Source organism: Petromyzon marinus, chromosome 21, assembly GCF_048934315.1.
Source record: "Petromyzon marinus isolate PM22_M1 ecotype Great Lakes invasive population chromosome 21, UKy_Petmar_22M1.pri1.0, whole genome shotgun sequence".
Lineage (NCBI taxonomy): Eukaryota > Metazoa > Chordata > Hyperoartia > Petromyzontiformes > Petromyzontidae > Petromyzon > Petromyzon marinus.
In genome coordinates this window covers 7,956,869-7,971,122 of record NC_133687.1, presented here as the reverse complement: position 1 = coordinate 7,971,122, position 14,254 = coordinate 7,956,869, and the positions used below count along the sequence as shown (strand labels likewise).

General features: G+C 45.3%; 1 protein-coding gene across 1 annotated transcript; it reads right to left on the bottom strand.

The window, feature by feature from the left end:
• Window positions 1–3,515: 3,515 nt before the first annotated feature.
• Window positions 3,516–13,030, bottom strand: LOC142925563 (uncharacterized). The gene is made up of 7 exons (XM_076068504.1): window positions 12,719–13,030; window positions 11,763–11,924; window positions 11,200–11,322; window positions 10,615–10,648; window positions 8,951–9,642; window positions 7,677–7,896; window positions 3,516–6,666 (listed from the first exon to the last, which is right to left on the bottom strand). Exons 1-7 carry the CDS (start codon window positions 12,959–12,961, stop codon window positions 5,897–5,899), a joined length of 2,244 nt encoding a protein of 747 aa, XP_075924619.1. The 5' UTR covers window positions 12,962–13,030; the 3' UTR covers window positions 3,516–5,896.
• Between the last annotated feature and the right edge of the window lie 1,224 nt (window positions 13,031–14,254).

Here is a 14,254-nt window from a genome sequence, read left to right as displayed (position 1 = left end):
TTTTATCAATTTATTATTTTATTCTCATTCTACGTGACTTTACCGAAAGAACCAAAGAAGATGAATCCTTGCAGTCACGAAAGCTTTAAATCGAAAAGAAATGTGCTGCTGCCTCCGGGCTTTGGAGCGTATTATTCATCTAAAAGATAGTCCCATGAAAGTGTTAATATTTTTTTGAAGCACCCTGTATTAACGACTGTAGTTTAAATGAAAACGCACACCCGGTAAGGTTATTCGAGCTGCACAGTAAAACCCTGGCTAGCTGGACTGAGAGTTCGCTACAGAGCCCCTTCCAGAGGAGGTATTTGGCCTGCTTTTCCATGCCCATAGTCTCACGTAATTGTGAATGAAATTAAGTGACGAAAATATTGGTCGAAAAAGTTTTGGTTGAGTTAATGATGGATGACGAGCGGACGAAAATCATGAATCGGCTACGACTTACCTTAACCCGAGTATTGTCTCATGGCGAGACAAAATTAATTACTTTTAAATGAAGACGTAAAGAGAATTCAGTTACGTTATTAGATTGTAGGATAACCCCCCATCCCATCACATACAGCAATAATATTGCCCCAAAGAATTACAAGTATATATTTTATACCTACGTGACTTTACCAAAAGAACCAAAGAGTATGGATCCCTGCAGTCACGAAAACTTCAAATCTAGATTAGAGTATTGAAGAGGACGATGATTTGGCCTCTTCCTCATTTACTTGGGTAAACGTTGCCATTGAATGTGCTCTTCGGGCTCATTCTGACTGGAATTTTGGGGTTTCATTCAATATTATCTACGCAGAATCCGTGACTATGCTCAATAAACGGTTGACCAAAACGTTCATCGCAAGGAGTGCAGTGCACTGCCTGATATAACATGCAAAGTGCAGTATTCCCTCATTATTCGCGAGCGATACGTTCCGGAGATGCTCGTGCATAGCAAATTTCGCGGATATTGGCCTAGGAAAACCTATATTTTTTGACACACTACCTTAAATAAATAAATACATAAGCTTAATCTATCATCACATTATCTCGCATCACTTTCTCTCTCGATTGCAGGCATGTATAGTTCCAGATGCGATTCGCGGACAGCCAACATCGCAGACTGCAAGTTCGTGAATAACGAGGGGATATCGCAGTAAACCTCTGTGCCCTTTCACCACCGGTACATCCTGCATGACACTTCAATCGTCAGCCAGAAGCGATTGGTGTCTGGCGAGGATCGAGTTCAGGGACGTGCGGTCAGGGGAGGCAGGGGAGGCAGAGCCTCACCTGTCATACTCCAATGAAAATAGCTGTTACAAAAAGTAAAAAAAAATAGAATAATTAAATAAAATAAATATTAAGATTTTTCCACTGATCTGTGCTATAAATGTTATTTCTGTACGATTCCAATCATTTTTATCGTCAAAACCGCCAAATTTGCGGAGCTCTGCTGCAAATACTGGAAGAGACGAGAGGTGAGGCAGCGACGAGCTCAGCCTCCCCTCTGATTGCGCAACCCCTCAGTAACTGGATGGTGCAGGGGCAATAAGCGCGTGCCTGTTACTATCTCAGTGTGTCACCAATGTAATGTTTGTAGACCCCTTCATTTCATGCCCTCGCCTTCCATACTCCAGGTAACTTATTTCACGTATGTGTATACAGATATATAGGCTCGCTGGTCTCGTCATGAAACTGCAATGAAAAAGCACCAGGGGAGGCAGCTATCACATCTGCCTCACTGAGGGGGGCGTGTCAGACACGCCCCCTTCAGTGAGATCACGCCCCCGCAGTGAGGCCACGCCCCCCTCAGTGTGTAAATCTGGCTCTAATACGAGCCAGCGCCTCCCCAGCCATTGACCTCACCGCACGTCACTGGTCGAGATATGTGGCCAACACGGAAATGATGATGGGTGGGGAACGTACGATGTCTGTAGGATGGATCGCCCTTCAGTAATATTGCACTAATATATGTAAGACAGTTCTACCCGGTGAGACAATTAGAACAGTGGTGCTTATCCTGGGGTGCACGCACCCCCTAAGGGGTGCGAGATGCCCTTTCTGGGGGTGCAAAACATGACCACATTTCTTCAGTAGGCAAATGATCGGAATACAAATTAAGCACGGGAACATAAGTATAACTACATTTTGATTTAAAGCTTTCGTGACTGCAGTAATTCATATTCTTAGTTCTTTCGGTAAAGTCACGTTGAAGGGAAACAATAAAATATATATATAACAATAAAAATTCTCACGTTTCGACCATAACACAAACGGTCGTCATCAGGTGTGTCGGTTTGCATAAATTTATTTATTTTTAAACGGTGTATTTATTTAACCGACACACCTGATGACGACCGTTTGTGTTATGGTCGAAACGTCGTGAGAATTTTCATTGTTATATATATTTTATTATTTTATTGTTTCCCTTCAACGTGACTTTACCGAAAGAACTAAGAATAAGAAGTATAACTAGTTTGGTGCATCAAACCGATGTATTTATTTACTACTATGAGCCAAGAATGTCTGTGCGTCCCGCGCGTGACGTCACTCCACGTCGGCCAGCCCCCCTCATTAATAATCATTAACTGGTTACGTCCTCCACATGGACCCCCCACCCCCTCTCATTAATAATCATGAGTGGGGACGTCACTCCACGTGGAGCACCCCCTCATTAATAATCATGAGCAGGTGACGTCACTCCACATCGAACAGCCCCCACATTAATAATCATGAACAGGTGACGTCCTTACTCTTTGGTTCTATTCGGTAAAGTCACGTAGGTAAAAAAAAATCACGTTTCGGCCACAACACAAGTGGCCTTCATCAGGTGAAGGGACCAACCTGTCCAGAGGACAGCGTTGGAGTGAAAAAGTCAAGCGCAGGTCGCCTCCTTTAAGCTGTGAGTGGGTAAACAGAAAAGACGCCTTGACAAAGGAATTAGCATACAATGTAAAGCTGTGCAAGCTCGCAAATAGCATCAAAAATACATTAGCACCACCGTGAGAGTTTTTTTTACCTACGTGACTTTACCCAATAGAACCAAAGAGTATGGATCCTTGCAGTCACGAAAGCTTCAAATCTAGATGTGACGTCCTCCAAATGGACACCCCCCTCCATTCATAATAATTAGCGGGTGACATCACTCCACATGGGTGGGGGGCGAGGCGCCTCTTCCCCCCTCCTCGGCGTCAACTTAACCAGTAAAGGTTAAGAACCACTGCACGAGATAGTGCTTTGACAGATGGCGGTGTTGCTGACGCTTTAAACATTTTCACACAAATTTGTTTTTATCACCCAACGAGCTTCAACTTCATGTTGGACACTTTACAGACTTGTCACTCCAAGGCTACCACAATTTTTGTGCTGCACGTTTTTTTGACACCAATTTACCCAATATTTTTGAGAATTAAAAGAATTCCTCACAAATGGGAAATTCACATTCATCAAAACGTTGCATGCAAGCCAACAGCAACAACGTGAACCGTCGTAGAGAGTGCACAAGAAAATAATGACCAAAAAAAAACACACAAATATAGTGTACCCATTATTGTTTATTGATCACCAATTGAGACCCAAGTATATTGAAGATGTTTAAAGGAAATTCAATCTGTAACATGATAACGCAGGACACATCACGAACAGGGATTACGGACGGTGAAGAAAAATAATCAAATGGCAGCCAAGGAACGGAATGCATCCAAGGGGACTTCAGCCGAGAAGCTGCAGCAATGAAAGCAGTTTGTGCGCAAGTGCTGGATTAGAGGGCGCGGTAGCAGAGGCAAGCGATCTTGAAGGTAAATTTGGTCGAAATGGGCAGGCAATGAAGGGCACGAAGGATGGACATGGAGTGAGGACGAGGGTTGCGGGGGCCGTGGACAACTCGGGCAATGTGATTTTGGAGGCGTTGCAGCTTATTTTGGTTGCTTAGAGTGGACCGGACGAGGACTGAGTTACAAGAGTCAAGCCACGACCCAACGATGCTGCAGGCGAGAGTATTCGCGATGTTGGAGGTGATGAGCGGACGAAGATGGCGGAGGGCCCCGAGGTGGTAGTTGCAGGACTTGAGTACGAGGTTGACATGGGTGTCAAAGGAGAGTGTGGGATCCAGAGTGACGCCGAGAAATCTCAGATGGTCGGAGAACGGAACGAATGAATCGGTGATTGAGATTCCCGAGGAGAGTGGGAGTGTTGGCAAGTCAATGGTTGAGTGGGAGTGTTGGCAAGTCAATGGTTGATTGGGTCGTTCCCGGGCAGTTGAAATTGCCGGTAAGCACGAACCCATGGGATGGAATGAGAATGGAGGACAAAAGTTCCGATAGCACTATGTAACACAATTTTTGTTCCTGCGTACTAAGTGTTATTTCGAAATTGCTTATGCCTAAAAAGTGACTATAGCCAGTTGGGGAAAAGCATCCGGACAGCCAGAGTGATCATGGCCAGGACGGACTCCAAGCCCGGACGCCACTTGCCCTGCACGGAGGTAGTGGAAGTCCGGATCCATAGACGGTTGGGCCGCGCCCAATTCACGCCGACCACAACTGGGCAGCGGTGGTGCTGGCAGCGCACGGGCTGCACGGGGACAATAGATGCCGGCAGCCAGGGAAAAGCACCCGGGCCAGGACAGACCCAAAACCCGGACGCCGAGGCCAGCAGCCTCGTGCGGCCGAGAAAATAATAAAATGGTACCACCGAACTCAGCGTGCCACCTGGTTGTGCCAGGTCAGGCAGGACAATGGGATCCCGAAAAACAAAGCATGGAATCGTGCCTCAAGACATGGTAACTGTGTAAGGCGGACACCATGGCCTGCTCATAAGGCTAAGCGGCTTAGCGACTGATCAATTTTGCCCGGGTTTTCTCTAGGATGAGTCTTGAACAGCAACACAACCTCATAACCGAATTTTAATTACACTGGATTATCTTAATGAAGCCACGAAACAGACACACAAATAGAGCGGGGGAATATATTAACTCTTTAAACCTAAATATGTGTTTAAATAAAAACACTCTCACAACCAAGTAGTTATCCAATTGACTAAAACTGATTCGCGGTAAATACCAAATAATTTAACCCTTGACCAAGCTGCACACAAGCCTACAGTACTTAAGACGTGGTTTCCTTGACCAGGTGGAGAATTTGCATCGGTGGAATTGGTCAGCCTCGACAAGTTAAACACAAGCCACCCATTTAAATTTAGATTTAAAGCTTTCGTGACTGCAGTAATTCATATTCTTAGTTCTTTGGGTAAAGTCACGTTGAAGGGAAACAACAAAATAATAAAATATATATAAAACAATAAAAATTCTCACGACGTTTCGACCATAACACCTGAAGACGACCGTTTGTGTTATGGTCGAAACGTCGTGAGAATTTTTATTTTTTTATATATATTTTATTATTTAGTTGTTTCCCTTCAACGTGACTTTACCGAAAGATCTGAGAATATGAATACAAGCCACCCAATTCAAAACAAGGGGCGTGCAATGGTTTTCTTCATCCCCAATGTGTTGCGGTTTAAAAGCTTTATAAATAATTTTGAATGGGGAAAAAGTACTATCAAATACAGAAATTCGAGTTGGCATGCGTGCTTAGTTGCCGTTAAAAACTGCCCGATGAATGTACACCGCCCTTTGGCAATTCACTGCTGGTTGAAGGCATCCCCATGCTGTGTTGTGTCATATGGATTGCTTAACCATACTTCACCATGCCGATCATGGCGAGTTGATTATACGGGACCAGTTCATGTACTGCTCACCAAATGACGCTAACCATTTCCAGGAACTAAACTCAACTCACCGGGTTTGTGGGGCGACGACGCGAACACTGTGCCAGGACAGGCGAGTCGCCGCAGATCTAAAATCGTGTACGGTAATGAAAGCCCAACGATTATTGAAAAGTACAAACTGCGCCGCCGCCTAGAAGCCCGGCACGCCTGCGTGCAGCGTGTCGAGCAGCGTCCAGTTTACACTATTCATGTCCAACATTGAATCGGTCCAGTTCTCCTCCAGCTGGGGCAGGCTCAGTTCATGCAGAATCTTCTCAAAGCTGTCCTCGCCACATGTCCAGCTCGCTCCATCCACACCACGGCTGGCCTCCTCCGCAGCCTCCGCCACACCCAATGCCGCCGGTTCCCCCCCACCACTGCCCACACAGGTGCTCGTCCCGGCTCCCCCTGCACCGCTGTGCTCGGGCACCATCGCCGCCACCTCCGCTGCGGCGTCCGCATCTGCCAACGCGAAGCCGCCAATCCCTTCGCTGTCGTTCCCCACGTCGGCGTCGTCGTCCTCCACCTTAACCAACACTATATCCAACGGCACTGATGGTGCAGCGGCAGAGGTCGTTTTTCTCTCTGCAACGCAACCGGCTTTTATCGGGGTGAATGACAAACTGACTCTGGGCACGCGGTCCCCCCTTGCGCGCATCGTCCACGAGCTTGGTGTGACGCCTCTCAGCCGGTGCGGGGTGCAAGGGGAGTGGTGGTAGGCCATCGCGGCGGTGCCTGGGCTAAACGGCGAGGAGGAGAATGGCAGCGGTGGCGGAGCGAAAGGGGGGCTCCACGGGGAGAGTAGGCACGTGGGTGGCTCCGTCAGGTGGCACGGCGTTGAAGTGGTCAGGCTGAACCTCCGCGTCGGGGTGGCAAACAGCGCCAAGTCTGCGCAGTCCGCGGCTTGTTGTCCATCAGGGTCTGCACGCGAGAGGAGATGGCGCAATCAGTCGGACGTGCCTTCTTGAACGGTAATCCTTATGCTCACAGGAGACCATGTGAACATTAAATTGAATACAGTAGAACCCCTCTTAAAGACCACCATAGAGCTCAGTGTGTAGTGTATAGTGTAGTGTATAGTAGTGTGGTGCATTGTGTAGTGTATAGTAGTGTAGTGTGTAGTATATAGTAGTGTAGTGTGTAGTATATAGTAGTGTAGTGTATAGTAGTGTAGTGTATTGTGTAGTGTATAGTAGTGTAGTGTATAGTAGTGTAGTGTATAGTAGTGTAGTATATAGAGTAGTGTAGTGTATAGAGTAGTGTAGTGTATAGTGTAGTGTATAGTAGCGTAGTGTATAGTAGTGTCGTGTATAATAGTGTAGTGTAGTGTAAAGTGTCGTGTATAGTATTTGAAAGCTAATTTTGATACAATTCATACATGTAAGATTACCATTCTACAATTAATATCTGAAAACAATTTTTATACAATCGATATATGAAAGCAAAATGTTACGCGCGTCAAACATATCGTTTAAGTAAAAGTTAGGCGAAAGATTGTTGAACATTATGTTTGGGTTTAAGATTAAGCTTTGGTTGAGGGTAGAGAGTATGACCTAAGGTTTGGGTTGGAATGTTAGAGATGTTTGGGTTTAGGTTAAGGAATGATGGTTGAGGTTTGGATTGTGGATAAAACTAAAATTTTGGCTCGGCAATGGATTACAACTCAGGATAATTATTAAGATAGATCCTGCCGGATTGTGACGAGGTTACTGCGCTCAATTCACAATCTGCAGATACTAGCTAGTCTTTGGTGACTAAGAGTGGCTGTGGATTTGGGACAGGATTATAGTTGAGCATGTAATGTGTTTGATCCGTAGCTGCGTTGCTAAGCATCGACACCTCCCCATTAACGCGCTTGGCTACGTGCGGCGCGAAAGAAGTTACACATACACACACACATACAAGAGGCTGGTCGCGCAGCCAATTTTTACCTCCCCAGTCGCTTCCAGAGGAATCTTTGACCACAGACTCCTCCATAAACATTAACTCTGACGCGGGTGTAAGATGCTGGTGCACAAGGCTCTGCTTGCGCCAGTGACCCGGCTTCCGCCTGCACTTTGGGGTACGGTAGAGCGCTCGCTTCTTTGGAGTAAAGGCAAGACTCTCGCCTTTACTGACCACTTCGCCCTGTTGCCAGGTGCACGCCGGCAACTGTGGATAAAAGGAAAACGCATTTTAAAAAAATACAGGGGAAATAACTTAACGTCACCGCACGGATTCCCGAAGTCTATCATTATACACAATCACACTACCGGACTGAAAACTAATTCCCTTCGAAATTGCTCATTGTGTTTAGTTTGTTGACCTTCCCCCGCACCTCCGATCAGCACGGTTGGCTTTGTACGGTGCGGAACAAGCTCAACGTACGTACGCACATACAAGCTCACAAAGTGAAAAAAATCACCCATGCCAGTGACTCTACAATCCCACACACTCATGAGGCTATTGTCACGACAACAGTGGCGGTATAGATCACGACGGCAGTGGTGATGAAGACAATGTAGGTGATGAAGATGTCAAAGCACACAGGTAGTCCCCGACTTACGACGGAGATGCGTTACGACGACCCCATCGTAAGTCGAAAATATCGTAAGTCGAAAATGGCCTTACCTACCCAGGAGTCTTAAAGAATGTTGATAATTTAGCAAAACAGAGCAATTTACAGTACCGTACTGTATAAACTATATAGTGTATGTATTTATTAATTACAATAATGTATTGCACAGTAAAATGTAAAGTAAAAAACAAGGTAAATTCTTAGCCTACCTATATGAATTGCAATTTCATTGAAAGTTTTTTCAGGAAACAATCCTATCTGCTATAAAAAACTTTTAACATGCATTGAACGTATGTATCGTATCGTGGTAACCCTAAAATGAAATCGCTAAAGCTATTTATCGTACATGCATTGAACGTATCGTAACATATCATATTCTACTGTACTCACCAAGATTCTGTCCGTCGTCTGCATACTTGAACGATGCTAGGTTGTTGATGGCTACATTAACTTAGTTGTCGGAAGAGGAGGATGGCAATGATAAAGTTACAGTATCGTACCTCGTACGCTGCTGCGTTTGCCTGCCGCGCGAAATTAAAAATATTTGACAATTTTGTCATATCGCTATCGCCATCGTAAGGTCGAAATATCGTAAGTCGGACCATCGTAAGTCGGAGACCAGCTGTATTTCGAAGGGATGCCTCTCACCGTAGCTGTTAAGCCTTGCGTCGACCGGGCTGACGTGCTGGAGGCCAGGCACTCGTGCACCCTCTGTAGCGTCGGCTTCTCGTCCTCCTCCTTCGTCATTTGTAGTTGTCGCACATTCTGCGGCTGTCGCACCAAATGCTCCTTCACTTGTTGCTCTTGCTGCACAACTTGCAGCACACTCTCATCCCGTACAATCCACTTATGCACCGTTTCCTGCTGCTCCTCCTTCACCGGTTGCTGATGCCGCTGCTGTATCTGCCGTGGCTGCAGTATCTGTGCCACCATTTGCTGTTGCATTACAATCTGCGGCTGCTGTTGCTCCTCCTGCTGCTTCGTCATTTTTGCTGGCGCTGTGGACATGGGTTTAGCCTTCACGGCACGGTCTAACACCGTTGCAACCTGCTGCTCCTGCTTTATGGCAGCAGCAACAAGCGTGGGCTGAATAAAGTGCAATGAGGAAGGCTGTTGCTCCTCCTGCTGCTTCGTCATTTTTGCTGGCGCTGTGGACATGGGTTTAGCCTTCACGGCACGGTCTAACACCGTTGCAACCTGCTGCTCCTGCTTTATGGCAGCAGCAACAACAAGCGTGGGCTGAATAAAGTGCAATGAGGAAGGCGTCAGCAGGAGGCTGATGGGCTGTGGCACGGGTGGGCGAGGCAACAGAGGCTGGACCCGTCGAGCTGACGATGGTGCTGGGATTCCATACGCACGCACAGACACACAACAGATCCACTGCACGTGAGCACAGAGGTTGTACGGACAAGGCCAGCATCGTGTATTATAACCCACCATGGGAGCCTTTATCAATTAAAGGGGCACCATGGTGGCAAGATGATATCATCCTCGCCTGGTATGCTGGGGGTCGGGGGTTCGATCCCGACCCTAACGCCTGTAAATTTGGAGTTTGCATGTTCTCCCTGTGGTCACGTGGATTTTTCTCCGGGTCCTCCGGTTTTTCCCTCCACATTTAGAAACATGAATGAGATTACATAGATTATATTGGTGCTCTAAATGTCCAAATGATGGGCCACTTTGTTGAGCTATTATTTGTGGCCAGGTTGCTTCTGAAAAATAAGTTCATACCTCAGTGGGCTTTGCCTGGTAGGATGGGGATGGTTTAGTTGCATTTGTTTATGTTTGGGTGATTCATTTACCTTTCTTGTACTTTGCGCTACTATCGTGTTTTTGTACTGTTTGTTGTTGTAACGTTCTTACCCCTTGCCCCTACTGGACATCTGTGGAAATGAGCTTAATAGCTCATGGGATTCCTCCAGTATGAATACATATTCTGATCATGAATGAGCACAAACAACAGACAGCCTCTTCTAAGGGATCAATGCATGATCAATTGAAAGAAATAGTTAAGAAACCTCTTCTTGGTTCTTTCGGTAAAGTCACGTAGAAGGGAAATAAGAAAAATAAAACATAATAGAATAAAATTCTCACGACGTTTCGGCCACAACACAAGCAGCCGTCCTCTGTGTTGTGGCCGAAACGTCGTGAGAATTAAATTCTATTACGTGTTATTTTTATTATTTCCCTTCTACGTGACTTTACCGAAAGAACCAAGAAGATGAATCCCTGCAGTCACGAAAGCTTTAAATCGAAAGTTAAGAAACCGTTGAAGAAATGGTGTACGAGAGGCGAGGTAACAATTGGCATACCTATGAGTGCACTGTGGTTCGCTTGCGATGTATCCTGCAACACATGGGAGCCATGTGGCTCGATTATTCATTCACTTAGAACCAGGGGATATAAGCAGAAATGTCAAACATCTAAATGCAACCCAAGATAAAACATTACACGAGAAGGAAAATAACAAGTGTGCCACACATCAATCGTCTATTCCAAGCAGGGGTTGCATCGAGTGAAGTGTGGCCAGAGTTTGGCTACAATATAGCGGCACACAAACGCTCACATTTCTACACGTTCACACTCTCACACGCACACTCTTTCAGCACCCCAAGGCTGTGAACGAATGGCTTATCAATATTCTTTATGTAATGATGCGAGATGCAATAAATGCATAATTAATCCTGGCCCTGGCTCTGCTTGGCTCCCAGCAAGATTCAAATGTCTTGTGAGGCCAGCGTAGCACGGTTTGGTTCATGGCGTGACAAATAACCAGTGGGGAAAAAAATCACCCATAGTTTTGAGGGTCCCATGTTGGCTCGGCTTGGATGTGCTAGTGTAAAAGGGGAATAAAACAGGTTACGTGCGGTTTGGACAAAGCCAAGCATCTGTCTTACTCTAATCGAAGCGTGCCGCCTGTGCGTACTCTCATTGGACACAGTCCAGAAGGACTCCTTGCTTCCTGGCACTGTCTCGCGCACAAACATGGTGTGCAGCGACAGGTTGTGTCGGATTGAATTCTGTGGGCAGAGCAGGTGACAGGGGAAAAACAGTGAGTAAAGGCAAACACTTAAACTACAAAAACAAAACTTGACCTGCAAAATTAAGCTAAAAACTATTTTTATTGTACCAGGTAAGGCCCGCTGAGCTATATAGCTTATTTCAGAATCGACCAGGCCACAAATGATAGCTCAACGAAGTGGCTATCATGTGGAAATGTATTGCATCCAAATACTCTAAAAGTACATTGTTTATAAATGTGGAGGGAAAAACCAGAGGACCCGGGAAAAAATCCACGCGACTATGGGGAAAGAGACATGCGAACTCCAAATATACAGGCGTCATGGTCAGGATTGAACCCACGTACTCCTGTATACCAGGCGAGGTAATTAACATCTCACCACCGTGGTACCCATTTTCATTTATTTAATTTACCCGAACATCACAAAGCGAGCGTTACCCTCCATCCGGGCCGTGCTGAATGTCTGAAGTACGGGAAGCGGTGTGCAATCCAGGCATAGATCTCACGCAGACTCATTCGCCCATTGCTGCTGCTGTTGATCGCAAACTGGATCATGGCCATGTAAGAGAAGAGCGGCCGCTCCAGGTTCGAGTGGTTATCCTGATCAACCCAACACCGGGAGGGAGAGGGGGGAAGGAAACAAGAAAACCCAAAACGCACATTTCAGTAATAATATCAATAATTTCAAACCAGGTAAATGTGCACTCATATTTCATAATAATCTTTAGCAATAGAAATGTCTGATAGCAATGATTGACTTTGAGTTGAAAGTAAGTTGAAAACTACAAAAAAAGCGCCACGAGTTTTGAATGTTTGCGCGTGCCAATCAGTGCATTCATTTCTAAAATGTAACTTGAAAAAAGCATGTCAGTGGAGGTGGGTCATTTCCCTGATTAGAGAATCAGCTAAGCAACTTGGTAAACTCCCATATATTTAATACTAGCTTTACTACCCGGCTTCGCCCGGGACTTGGATTCTTGTCTTGGATTAATACACGGCCTACGCGGAGGGTGGGGGTGCGTGACGTCAGCAGGCACACTGCGTCACGCTACCGCATGCATGGTGACATCACCGCTCACTTGCCGTGCAAAATATATCCATTATTGCGCCCCCCCCCCCCCCCAAATACAAAAGTCTATTTTGATATTTTTTGCATTGTGTACAGTCTGGAAGCTACCCACATGCCAAATTTCAAGTTTGTTGCATGTTGGGAAGTATGCTAAACATTTCAAACGGACACACATATTCCCAAATTTCCCTTTTATATATATAGATTTTGATATCAAACATAAACATATGGCAATGGTCGATTCATGGATGTCATGACATGAACAGCACATGCATTCAAACAATAACTTTGACTTGTTAAATTCTACTATAAATCATGACCCCACCTTTTTATTGTCTTGTTGTTTTTTGCTGTTGGCAGTGGCAGCATCGGTGGCCTCGGTGAAAACACAGCTCTCCACGCCCCTGTCCTTTTTGTCGCTAGCCACCTTTGCTCTACTGCAAGAGCTCAGACTCTGCTCCTGCTTTATTGTCCTGTCCACCGCGGGGTGGCTTTCGGCAACACCGGGCAGCAGACGCTCCCCCTCGAGTCGACCCAGCCACTGTATGCTGGTTAGGCTTTTGTTCATCACGGCACCTTCGACATTGAACCACGAAAGTTATCAAAGAAAAACCTGACACAGTATACGTTTGAATCTTGCTAACTGTGACAGTTGAATACACATCCTTTTCACATGATCGTCTGTTCCAGCCAGCAAAGCCTTTTTGTTATCTTATGTAGAGCCCTGCCTCCACATTTTTCTTGCCTTTGTACTGTGTATCTCAATTTATCTCAATTTCCCATTTTGTCTCTTTCTCTCTTCCCTCTGCTACCTCGCCCTCCCTCACTATCTCTCCTTCCTCTGCCTCACCCTCTTCCTTTCCCACTACCTCACTCCCTGTTTCTCCCACCTCACCCTTGCTCACCTTATTTCCACATTTCTTTGCCGTCTCAACCTCTTCCCTGTCCCGTTTTCCCTCACTCTGTTTTAGATTTTGCTTTCTTTGTCCTCCGATTAATGCCATTTCACTCTCAATCTTTGTTTTTTCGGTAAAGTCACGTAGAAATAAGAAAAAAATAAAATGACATAATACACGACGTTTCGATTGCAACACAAGCAATCATCAGGTAGAGGAAACAACCGCAGATATATACAGACCTGAAGTAGAGGGAATTAACACAGATATACCAGGGGATACAGAGAGACAGAGCATCACACTAAATCAAACGGTTTAGCAAAATTTGGAAACTATATAAAGCAACACAGACGGTCGGTTAAAACACAATTAACGCATGGTCTGGTTGAATACGCTATTTCAAAGATTGTTAAATTGTAAGTGAGCCATCATCATCGTGCACTGGGGCCGAGAATCCAGTCAGTTGGGAATCCAGCCAGGCGGACAGGATATCCAGACAGCAAAACTTGTTTCCAATATAGTATGAAAATATTTTCCCCTCGTGCAAATATCTTATTTTTTCATGTGGTTGGATTATGTGATAGTTAAATATTTGAGAAACACAAACTTTTTGAATGACTGATTACACAGCTGTGAGGTTTTATGCTTTTACACTTTGAAGCTTCTAACAATGGCAATGAATGGAGTTGTCTTCTGTAGTCATTTTAACTGGTATGAGTACCGAAGTTTGCGAAATACGTTTCTGTTTACAGCAAGCGTTTGCTTCATGACAAAGTAGGTTCTGCCATTTTTGTTCTTTTTAGAGTGTTTGAATTTCAATTGCCATTTTGCATTCTTCGCGGCTTTATGAAAGTTCTTTTAAGGTAAGATTGGTTTAGAATTGATAATTTTAAACACAACCGGTCAGGTGATTGGACCATTCGTTTATAGGATTGGATAATTCCTCAACAGTTATTTACTCAAAA